Below are 11,833 nucleotides of genomic sequence, written 5' to 3' on the forward strand. Positions count from 1 at the left end.
TAAAACACATCTCAGCTTTTGGAGGAATTAAGAAAAGATTCCATTTGGCGACATTATTATATGAATTCTAATTGCATAGGCGGAGTTCTACATCTCCGGCTACTACTCTTCTCTACTTCTCATCGCATCCTCGCCGCCCATCCGAAGATCTCCGCCTCACGCCGCCTATCAACGGCCACCATGGGCTCTCGTTCTCAGCTTCCATCTCCGCCGTTGGCCGAGAAAGTGAAGCACGAGATGGAGTTGTTCGGGGACGTTAGAGTTGACAATTACTACTGGCTTCGCGATGACTCTCGCAAGAACCCTAAAGTCATCTCTTATCTTCAACAAGAGAACGCCTATACCGAGGCCATGATGTCCGGTATGTATATATGTATATCGATTTCCTTAACTTTCTGTTTGCTTCTCGGAAATGTTAAAAAGCAACTTTGATCTGGAACTCTATTGAGTTGCTTTCAGTTCTTCGGTTGTTAGATTCATCTTTCATTTTGAACGTAAGAATACTTCTGTAGGAACCAAAATATTCGAAGATGAAATTTGATACTGAGACTTAGAGGTCGAATCAAAGCTATATATATGTATATAGGCATATGTATATCTATTCACTTCCTCAACTATCTATTTGTTTCTTGGAAGTGTTACTGTTTTGATCTGATTTTTTTGAGTTGCTTTCTCTTCTTCGGTTGTTAAGTTACTCTTTTATTTCCATAGCATTTTATTGGATGTAAGAATACTGCTGCAGGAACCGAAATATTTGAAGATGAAATTTATGCTGTGATGTGATTTAAAGGCCGAATATATATATTTGTTTATGCATATCTACCGGCTTAGTCAACTTTCTATTTGTTTCTCGAGAATGTTGACAAACAACTTTGCTACCGTTTTGGTATGATACTTTTTTGAGTTGCATTCACTTCTTCGGTTGTTAAATTGCCTTTCCATTTTCGTAGCATTTTATTTAACGTAATAATGCTGCTGTAGGAACCAAAAAATTTGAAGATGAAATTTATGCTGAGATTAGAGGTCGAATCAAAGAGGATGATATATCTGCTCCTCTTCGGAAAGGACCCTATTATTATTATTCAAGGACTTTGGAAGGAAAGGAATATGTTCAATATTGCAGGCGTCCCATTCCTAATCGCGATGCTCCATCTTCTGTTCACGATACTATGCCCACTGGGCCTGATGCTCCGCCCGAGCATGTAATCTTGGATGAGAATGTTAAGGCTCAAGAACATGGTTTTTACAGGATTGGTGCTTTTAAGGTCAGTTATGACCCGGCTTCATATTGTTAACTTGGTTTTGAATGGGCTTGCTTTCCTTTTGTTAATGTTCATATTTTTTTCTTATGAAGTCTCTTAATGCAATTTGTTGTTCAGGTCAGTCCAAATCATAAGATGGTTGCATACGCTGAAGACACTAAAGGAGATGAAATTTATACTGTCTATGTGATTGATGCAGAGACTCAAGCTCCAATAGGGAAACCACTAGTAGGTGTAACGTCAAATCTTGAATGGGCTGGTAATGATGCTTTGGTTTACATTACAATGGATGAGATCCTTCGGCCAGATAAGGTATGGGTTTTCAGTTTCCGTTCCTTAAAAGGTTTTTGACACATTGGGATCCTATTAAAGACAGTAGTCCTTTTTTGTTTTGCACTCTTCTTAATGTTTTAACTAAGCTTTCTATTCGTTCCCACTTTTTCCCTCCATATTGTTTTGTTCCAGTAGATTCTATATCAGTACCACTGTCCATCTTTTATCGTGCTCATTATAAGGTGAAAATAATGACACTTACATATCATAACCATATACGCGACTAATTCAGAGTCCCCTATCTGGGATTTTTTTTATGTAGTCTTTGATGTTAATAAACTGTTTCTGAATTTCTTCCTTTCCGTTGATTTCTTGTTAGAAATCAAAAGTCTGGCTATCCATTTCATTTATATAATTCTTTAGACTCATGGCTTGAGTCTTTTGAGTTTCAAAAGGATGTTTTTATCCCTACATGACGCAGAGAAAAAATCCTGATTTTTACAAATAATATCCCTGTATCATGTACCTTTATACAAGATCGCACATATGTTTTCTTTTTCACATAATTCTTTTCTTTTTAGAGTCTATGTACATGTATAATAGTCATCAGATCTTTCCAGTTGTCCACATGATTCTAGGAAAAAATTACAGTTGCATAACATATTAGTGCTCAAATAGGATCATGTGCCTTCTTCAAGTCCAGGTAGAGTTTTATTATTGTTACCTTTAGCTTCTTGTTCTTCTGTGTTGGCAGGTAATTGTTAAATTCAGTTTAATCTAAACATAAATCCTCTCCTTTTGTCGTTCTCTGAAGTACAACTACATTAACCTCCCTTTTCTTTTATTTCTCATGATAGGCATGGTTACATAAGTTGGGAGCAGACCAATCCAATGACTCATGCCTTTACCACGAGAAGGATGACATGTTTTCCCTTGGTCTTGAAGCCTCTGAGAGTGAGAAATTTTTGTTTATTGCATCTGAAAGCAAAATTACAAGATTTGTCTTTTATCTTGAGGTTTCTAAGCTGGAAGAAGGCCTTAAGGTTTTGACGCCTCGTATAATTGGCATTGATACCTCTGTTAGTCATCGTGGAAACCACTTCTTTATCCAGAGGAGAAGTGATGAGTTTTTCAATTCAGAACTACTAGCTTGTCCAGTGGATAATACATCTGCAACAACAGTTCTTATTCCTCACAGGGCAAGGTCGTAAGGAATTCTAAAGTTTTCCATGACCTTTCACTAGTTTCTTGTATATGTTGCTTTTATTTTTACATTACTTTGGGGGGAGGGAGGAGGTTGTTTGGATTATGATGCTCTTTCAAACATATAATGTTCAACATGGAAACACATTCTTGCTTGTTCTTATTTTTTTTTTTTTGGGGGGCTTCAATGCAACTATCTAGTTTGTTTCTGAAATGATATTTTACAATTTCAAACCTAGAAAAATTATGTATGTCTGAGTAGAGCAAGATTAGATGAGGAAATCTTTTTTTTTTCGATACTTATAATCACTTGCAATGCATTTTTGTAATTATGCTTAATTATTTGTTTTCTGTTTTTGGGTTATTGTCAGATCTATGATGGCTGCTTTGCTGGAAATTATGAGTTAATCATTTAATGATTCCAATGATGTATGCGCAAGGAGCTATACTGCTTAACCATTGATGTTATCAGTTCACAACTGTGGTTATTTTTAGTCATAGCCTGTGAAAGAACAAGTTAAAATTTAGCTGAAACTTTTCTGTTTGGTTGGGTGTCAGATTGTATAGTTTATGTTTTTATTGCATTTTGCAATTGTGAATGATGCTTCCTAAGAAGTGGAAATGATGATTTGTTACTCCCATGTGGACGGGTGCTTTGTTTGATTGGTTATCAATCAGTTTACCAACTATTTTGCAAATTCTTTCATTTGTATGCATCTTTTATACTGGATGGCAGCTTACCATTTTATTTTTTTTCTTCTTCAGTGTAAAGATTCAGTATATTAAACTTTTTAGTGATCATCTTGCTGTCTCTGAGCGTGAAGAAGGTTTGCCCAAAATTACTGTTTACCATCTTCCGGAAGTTGAAGAGCCACTCATAAATCTTGAAGGGGGTAAATCAGTTCAATTTATTGACCCTGTATACTCAGTTGATCTATCAGTATCACAGTTTTCCTCCACCATTTTGCGGTTTTCTTATAGCTCATTGAGGATGCCTAATTCTGTCTACGACTATGACATGAATACTGGGGAGTCTGTTTTGAAGAAGATTGAAACTGTAAGCACTACTGTTTGTTAACATTTGAACCATGATAAGAAATGAGTTGATAAAACTTAGTGTAAATAAGGATCTAAAATAGTAAAACTACTGATATGTACAGTGTGTTACTTTACATGACATGATCCGATTACAAGCAAATTATAGGTATAGTTGTCTTTACCTAATTGTCTCGATTGCTTTGCTATCCATGGTTTGCTTTTCCCACCTTCATGTTGGAGTGATCTTCCTTTTCTAGAATTGGTCTTTTCATGTACTACCAAGAGTCCTTATGCAGAATGTATCTCATTCAAGTAGCACCTTCTATATCATACTGTGACATGTTTTTAGTTTGTTTATTCCGGTTAGCTAAAAGGAATCGGAGGTTTTTATCATAAAAAAAAGGGAAGTGGGGCTTCTGATGCTAAACTGCTATTCTCCCATAATTTTGGTCTCATAGTTAAACACTGCACTTCAATTCAAGCTGTCATGGTTTTATTCAAGGACTTAAATTTCAACATGGACCTTCCAAGATCAGAATTTCAGAATAGTTACAATATTTGATTTCCTGTTTCTGACCTTTTTGCTCGGGTCCTCAAATATATTGAAAGTTTTCTTCTTTTCCTGATAATATCCTTCCCTTTTCTCCTGAAGATTTTGCAAAAAACCATTTTAGTTCTTAGGACTTGATCTGTTCATAAAATGGTATTGATCAGATTTTGTTAAAGAAATTATTCTCCCTCCAGAAACCACAATCTGTTTTTACCGGTCAAGAATAAAAATAGTAGGTTTATGAATTTATATTTCATTATTACTTTTGGGTCCTATGTGTGCATATCATGCTGGATTAATTTTGTACGTTGTCTGTTTTTCAGGTTTTGGGAGGCTTTGATGCATCTAATTATGTCACCAAAAGGAAATGGGCTACTGCTTCAGATGGCACTGAAATTCCCATATCAATTGTGTACCAAAAGAATCTTGTCAAGCTTGATGGATCTGACCCGATGTTGCTTTATGGATATGGTTCATATGAGGTAACAATTCATTCGATGGGATAAATTCTTGTGAGAGGTGCTAATTACCAGTTGGAGTTATTATTCTTCTATTTTATTACAGTTTTGCTAAGACCATGTTGAACTAATGAGGAAGTTTATCTTAATGTGATGTGAAGGCAATTTCCGTGCTTGTATAGTCTTCCTTGATTGTACACTATTTTGTTTAGTCTCTGGTTTTTCTAGCCTTTTCTGGATTTGTGAATACTATGAAAGTCTCAAAAACTTGTTCAGTTTTGTTTTACTTCTACGGGTGCCCTCTCTTACCCTTTTTCCTCCTTCAGTTTCTCAAAATTATGCATTCAGAAAGTTAAGTGATCTTTCAAGAGGGCACTTTACATTCAAACATTTTTTTTCTTTTTGCAAACTGTTGGAACTATGACTTTCACATGTCTATGATTATGTGCTGCATCATTTTGGAGTATCCTTTTAGTTGAATGTGTACGAATTTCGGTGTATAATTATTGAATTTCAGTAATGTAATATAGTGTTACATGTCTGTTAGCGCAGATATGTATAGATCCAGACTTTGAGGCATCAAGGCTGTCTTTATTAGATCGTGGGTTTATCTTTGCAATAGCTCATATTCGTGGAGGTGGTGAAATGGGGAGGCAATGGTATGAGAATGGGAAATTTTTAAAGAAGAAGAATACTTTCACAGATTTTATCTCTTGTGCCGAGTATTTAATTGAACAGAAGTACTGTTCAAAGGAAAAATTGTGCATAGAGGGAAGAAGTGCAGGTGGATTGCTTATTGGTGCAGTTCTTAACATGAGGCCTGATTTGTGGAAGGCTGCTGTCGCTGGAGTGCCTTTTGTAGATGTCCTGACTACAATGCTTGACCCTACTATCCCTCTTACAACTTCAGAGTGGGAGGTATTGTCTTTCTCCTTACAAAATTTGATTTTCATTTTTTGCATGACCATTGAAACAATCTGGTACAAGCGGCTACTGGCGCATTAGTATTGAATTGCATTATCATCTTGGCAAACACTTTTCGGGGATTGATTTGATGTAGTTCCTTAGTGACTGCCATGATGAATCTTTAACATGTTTAAGAAATCTGAGTGTTGTAATTTGATTTTTGTAAATGGTTTGAGTTTTCGTGTTCTATAACCTGCCAAATACAGATCTGCACTATATAGAAGCACAAACTCTATTAGTAATAATGAGTCAGTGACTAAACAATCCATTTGGCTTATCGGGTTGGTAAATTTATCCTTAAACTAGATGTATGTGATTTTTTCTTGTTTTCAGTTATTGTAGGATTCACCCCAAATTTCAATTGTTTTTACTGAAGATCGGATAAGCGTTATTTGTTTGAAATTAAATCGTTTAGTCCAGTACGTTAACTGCTAACCATGTTATCCTTCTTTCTGTTTTTGTTACAACAGGAATGGGGTGACCCTCGAAAGGAAGAGTTTTACTTCTATATGAAGTCGTATTCCCCTGTTGATAATGTACGACTCTAATACTGCTGTTTCTCCAGGCTTTCGCGACTAGCATTCTATATGACAACTAACTATTTCTCGGTCGAGCATGAACATGGAGCGCTGAATATTGATCATGTATCACTTTAAATTTTTCATTATGTTTAGGCTCAAATATATCTATGTTTTGCAGGTGAAGGCTCAAAATTATCCGGATATTCTCGTTACAGCTGGCTTACATGGCAAGTATAAAGATCAGTATAATACATGATATTCTCTTTTTGTGATCATATAGTAATGGGTTGATTGCTTGTCCCTCCTCGATAATAATTCTGCACATTAAATGTCTGCCACTGGAAATATCTAGTAGCATATATTCTCCACATACTGCTATTAACCTATTTTGTATACTATTGTGGTAGATCCGCGTGTTATGTACTCAGAACCTGCAAAGTTTGTAGCTAAACTAAGGGATATGAAAACGGACGATAACATGCTGTTGTTCAAGTGTGAACTTGGTGCCGGCCATTTTTCAAAGTCCGGAAGGTAGTTTCTCTTTCTTGGTTCCTCTGCTAAAAGCTATTAGCGTTCTGAATATTTCATCGTTAAGTTATAAATATCAATAGATATTCCAGCTTTATATTCTACGAAAACCTCAATATCACATGAAACTGAGCCATAGATTGTCCGGTATTATAAGATACACGAATGTTTAAACAAATATGTTGTTGAATGCAGATTTGAGAGGCTTCAAGAAGATGCCATGACATATACTTTTATGCTGAAAGCTCTGAATATGATTCCCGCCTCTGGGTCCGCGTAAAATCCGATAAATTCAAGAGGTAATGCCAATTAGATAATCTATATGCTTTGGCTTGGAATTTCTGCCATGGTGGTGGTTGAAGTTTTTGGGGTTTCTACAGTGCAAACTTTGCACAAGTGATGATTGCTTTTAGAGTCGATATTCACTTGTTTCCTTACAATCTTAATTTTCATTACCCCATTGTTTTTAGTCATTGTTGGGGAAAATGTTGTGCCTTTTGTTGGTAAACATTACCCAGGCATTGTTTGAATCTAATCAAATTGAACTCCCAACTTTAGCAGAGTATCTAACTCTAGAAGGTCATATTATGGTTTTAGTCCCTATATTTTAATTTATCATAATTTAATCTCCCTACTATTATTAATGTTGCGCCTTAGCTCAATTAAGAAATTCCATCGGTCAACTAGGGGTGATTTTGGTTCGGTTTTGTTTTTTTTGAAATTTTTAAACCATCCATTCGGCTTGGTTTGGTTGTTGATTTTTTCCCATATTAATTTTGGATTTTATTTTTTTACAAAATGACATTATTTGATAAAATTTCATAGTCTTTTCATAAATATTTATTTAAGTAATTACATTTTAGGTAAATAAAACTAATATTAATTCATTTCACGAATGGAACTATATATTTCGGAAAAAAACAATAAATACTCTTCAGTAGCAATGAAGAATAAATTTCCATCAGCACAATAAAATTTTTAAATGACAATAAAAAGAAATTAAAATTTCACCTTTTAATCAAAGCTTGAGTATAACTGAAGAGGATAGAATGTTAGAGCAATATATTTAAAATTGATACATGCTTTGCTCATTTTGATAATTCATAATCAAGTAGCTAATTCGGGAAATTTAAAATAATAATATTTGATTATTTCGTTATTCGATTTAACTGTAAGTTTATTTGATTTAAGTAACTCTACGTTCATTGTCAGCTCCAATGGAGAGTCCAATTAAAAGTAGCTTACCACCCTTAATACCACTTTGCTTACATCTCTCTCCTCGTATGTCCACCTACATTTCTATTTTAAACTTTACAAATATAATCCCAATTACTAGCAATTATATCCTACGAGCGAAAAGAAATCAATATTTAAAGTTAAATTAAAAGAATTCTAAAAATAATCTATCATTGCAGATATTTAAATAATATTAAATTTAGAGATAAATTATACATAATTTAATAAAGGGAGAGTCTTTGGATGGATGGTACATTTATCTGCGGATTGTGTAAAAACAACGGTAGCGGTGATATTAGATACTGTAGTGTGAGACAAAAAAAAAAAAGCGAAACGCACCACACTGGAAGTAAACGTCCATCCAAGGGGCCCAAACTTGCAACATCAATGTCTTAAGACTCACAACTTTTAACAACAATATCAAAGCTTTGATGACACGTACACAAAGATTACCGGAACTATATATATCAAGATGTTTAATGTTATATCATACAAATAATTATATAAATCAACTATAGCGGATTCAAAAAAAATTATAACTATAGGTGGAAGTTGTCAATGTGGTTCTGGTACAGTTGACAAAGTTATATTAATGTCTTAAGTTCGACTCTTATTTTACATAAATTATATGTAGATTGTTTTAAATATATATATATTTATTTGGTCGAAATTAGGGTATTGATTGTTCCTTTGTAGTTAGTTGATCTTAAAATGTGCTTCATTTACATGAATAAAAATTGAATCCCTAACTTCATAATTAAAGGGTGAGATAAACAACATCGCACCACATAACTGTTTTTAAATATATATTGTTACTTATATCCCATTTAAGTTCATATATTCCTACTATTAGTATTTATAATATTATATTTTAATTATAATCGATTGCAATACATTAAAAAGAAAAACTATAGTTGAAATATGATATCTTCTTTTTAGATATGATGTTAAGGAAGAGAGAGACAGCATTAACAAGTACAGAATTGATGAAAGGAGGGAGTGGGAAGAAAAAAAAGTCAAGACGTGGGTGGGAGTAGGTGAACCGGCCAACTTGGTTTAACCAACATGGGGCCAGGTAGGGGCGGTTCCCATGAAGCAGCCCCAAGGTGAATATATCTAAGAGGTCCCTTTAGGGATTTGATTAAATTAGTCCCTCTACTATTAAATATATAAATTTAGTCCTTATACTATTAAAAAGAATCATATAAGGTTAATTCGGAATAAAGTTAATATATATTGTTTAAAAGATATCATGTGTTGTTTAACAGAGTTAATATTTTTCTTAAAGTTTTATGATTTTGTAAATGAAATATTTTGTTTGAAATTGAATTGTAATTGAAAATAATAATTTTCAAAATATTTTTATAGAGTAAACGTTAACTCTATTACAATTGGGACTTATTTGATTCTTTTTAATAATATAAGGACTAAATTTATTCATTTGATAATAATGGAATTGATTTGATCTAGTCCTTATAATCTGAGACCTCCCGATTGCTTTAACCTTATTAAAAAACATCAATTTTATTTTAAAATAATTTTCAAGTTATTTTATCTCGAAAAAGATTTAAATTTGACCTGAAAAAGAAAATGGATTAGAAACAATGGAATAAAGAGAAAAAACAAAGCATCAAAAAATATTAAGGTGAGATAGAAAAAATATTGAATGGAAGAAAACAAACATAAGATAATGATGGAAAGATTGTTCCCTTGAAGAAAAGAACTTCAATAAAAACAATTGATGGTGATAAAAGTCAATGTCCTATGAAACTATTTGAAGAATGATCTTCGACAAACTCCACAAATGACTCTAACTAACCCTCTAAAGCTGAATCCTAGTAAATTAGAGGGTGAAGAGTTATCTGACGGCTTTAAAAAGAAAACAAGAAGAAAATCTACTTCTAAAATAAACAAAAGAGAAATATCACAAAGAGATATAGACTAACTAATTATATCAAAATAAAACTCTCAAGTATAATAAAACTCTAATTAATCTAAAAAAAATAGTTTTAATAGTTCTTGTTGACTAAGAAATATAAAACTCCTAAACAACTTTAAGTACTTAAAAATATCCTAAAATTTGGAACAAATAAATAATAAAATAATAAAACCTAATGAATACAATATTGGACTCATTTATCACAAAAATTAAGCCTAAAAATAGAACTCAATATGAGTTAAACTCGAATTAAAGTCCCAAACTGTAATTTCGCGTAATAATCCCATCCAAAAATTCTCCTCATGTAGTCTTTAGTAAAATGATCATAACTCGAGCTCCCAGACTCAAAATCGAGTGATTCAAAATGCCTTTCGAAACTAAGAGGTAACTTTTCAAATGCTATGCATACATCTTAGCCCAGAAATGCCTAGATCTATCCAAAAATTAACCGCAAACTGATTGATCTTCTGAACTTGAAAATTGATAGTTTGGTTCAATTGACTTTAATAAATTTCACACTATATGTGCATGTATAAATTGACATATGCGTTTTAATTGAAATAGTTAATAATATTAAATATTTAGACTAACTATTGACATTATAAAAGTAGAAAGATCAAATTATGTCGAAAATAAGGTGTATAGATTAAATCCCAAGTTTCAACATAGTATAAGGGTTAAAACTAAAGTTCGATCATTTTTTATATATATATATATATATATATATAAAGCAAGACAAATCTAAAGGGTAGTGGTCAAATATAAAATTTAAGCATAATAGAGATCAAAATTAAAATTTAGGCAAATCTAAAGGGTAGTGGTCAAATATAAAATTTAAGCATAATAGAGGGATCAAAATTGAAGTTTAACTATTTTTCTAAAACTACCAAAAAAGGTAAGCACTTATATAAACCTAAAAGAAATTGGAAGTCATATGTCCATCTCTAAGACTCTTAGGATATGCAAATTATATATAACCACGTAACATTTTAACCAAAAAGTTAAAGATATTAACTATTTGGACTAATTAATAATATTATAAAGATATATGGAACAAATTATGATAAAAATTAAAGTATATAGATTAAATATCGACTTTAAGCATATTAGAGGGACCAAAGATAAAATTTAACCATTTTTGTAAAATGTGTCATCACAAGTAGAGGTGCTCATGGGCCGGGCCCATAAAAAATTTCGGCCCGGCCCGAAATATGGGCCTAAGATTTTGCCCAGGCCCGGCCCGGGAAAAAAATCATAAGCCCGGGCCCGGCCCGGCCCATTTTTATTTTAAAAATTTTAAAAAATTAAAAAAGTATTTTAAAAATATTGGAGCAGACAGAACCACAGATCTTATCTCCCTAAGCAATAGTGGAGCAGACAGAACCACAGATCTTATCTCCCTAAGCAGTAGTGGAGCAGATCGCATCAAGTCTTATCTCCCTAAGCAATAGTGGAGCAGACAGAACCACAGATCTTATCTCCCTAAGCAATAGTGGAGCAGGTCGAAGATGGCGGATTTTACCTCCCTGACTACAGAGGAGTACATTGAAGCCGATAACTCTATCTCCCTGTATTTGGCAGTGGAATAGATTGAAGATTGCAGATCTTGCCTTCCTGTATTTGGCAACAAGCGATCGAAGATGGCGATTTACCTCCCGACTACGAGAGGAGTACATTGAAGCCGATAACTCTATCTCCCTGTATTTGGCAGTGGAATAGATTGAAGATTACAGATCTTGCCTTCCTGTATTTGGCAACGAAGCAGATCGAAGATGGTAAATTTTACCTCCCTGACTACAGTGGAGTACATTGAAGCCGATAACTCTATCTCCCTGTATTTGGCAGTGGAATAGATTGAA

The 11,833-nt window shown here is 33.4% G+C and overlaps 1 protein-coding gene across 1 annotated transcript; it reads left to right on the forward strand.

Moving 5' to 3' along the window:
• The first annotated feature begins 4 nt into the window (after positions 1-4).
• On the forward strand, positions 5-7,364 carry LOC105779716 (uncharacterized). The gene is made up of 11 exons (XM_012603609.2): positions 5-361; positions 982-1,265; positions 1,380-1,574; positions 2,393-2,739; positions 3,504-3,795; positions 4,650-4,808; positions 5,337-5,702; positions 6,221-6,286; positions 6,450-6,498; positions 6,679-6,802; positions 6,995-7,364. Exons 1-11 carry the CDS (start codon positions 61-63, stop codon positions 7,077-7,079), a joined length of 2,268 nt encoding a protein of 755 aa, XP_012459063.1. The 5' UTR covers positions 5-60; the 3' UTR covers positions 7,080-7,364.
• The last annotated feature ends 4,469 nt before the right edge of the window (positions 7,365-11,833 follow it).

The sequence above is a fragment of the Gossypium raimondii genome, chromosome 4 (assembly GCF_025698545.1).
Source record: "Gossypium raimondii isolate GPD5lz chromosome 4, ASM2569854v1, whole genome shotgun sequence".
Classification (NCBI taxonomy): domain Eukaryota; kingdom Viridiplantae; phylum Streptophyta; class Magnoliopsida; order Malvales; family Malvaceae; genus Gossypium; species Gossypium raimondii.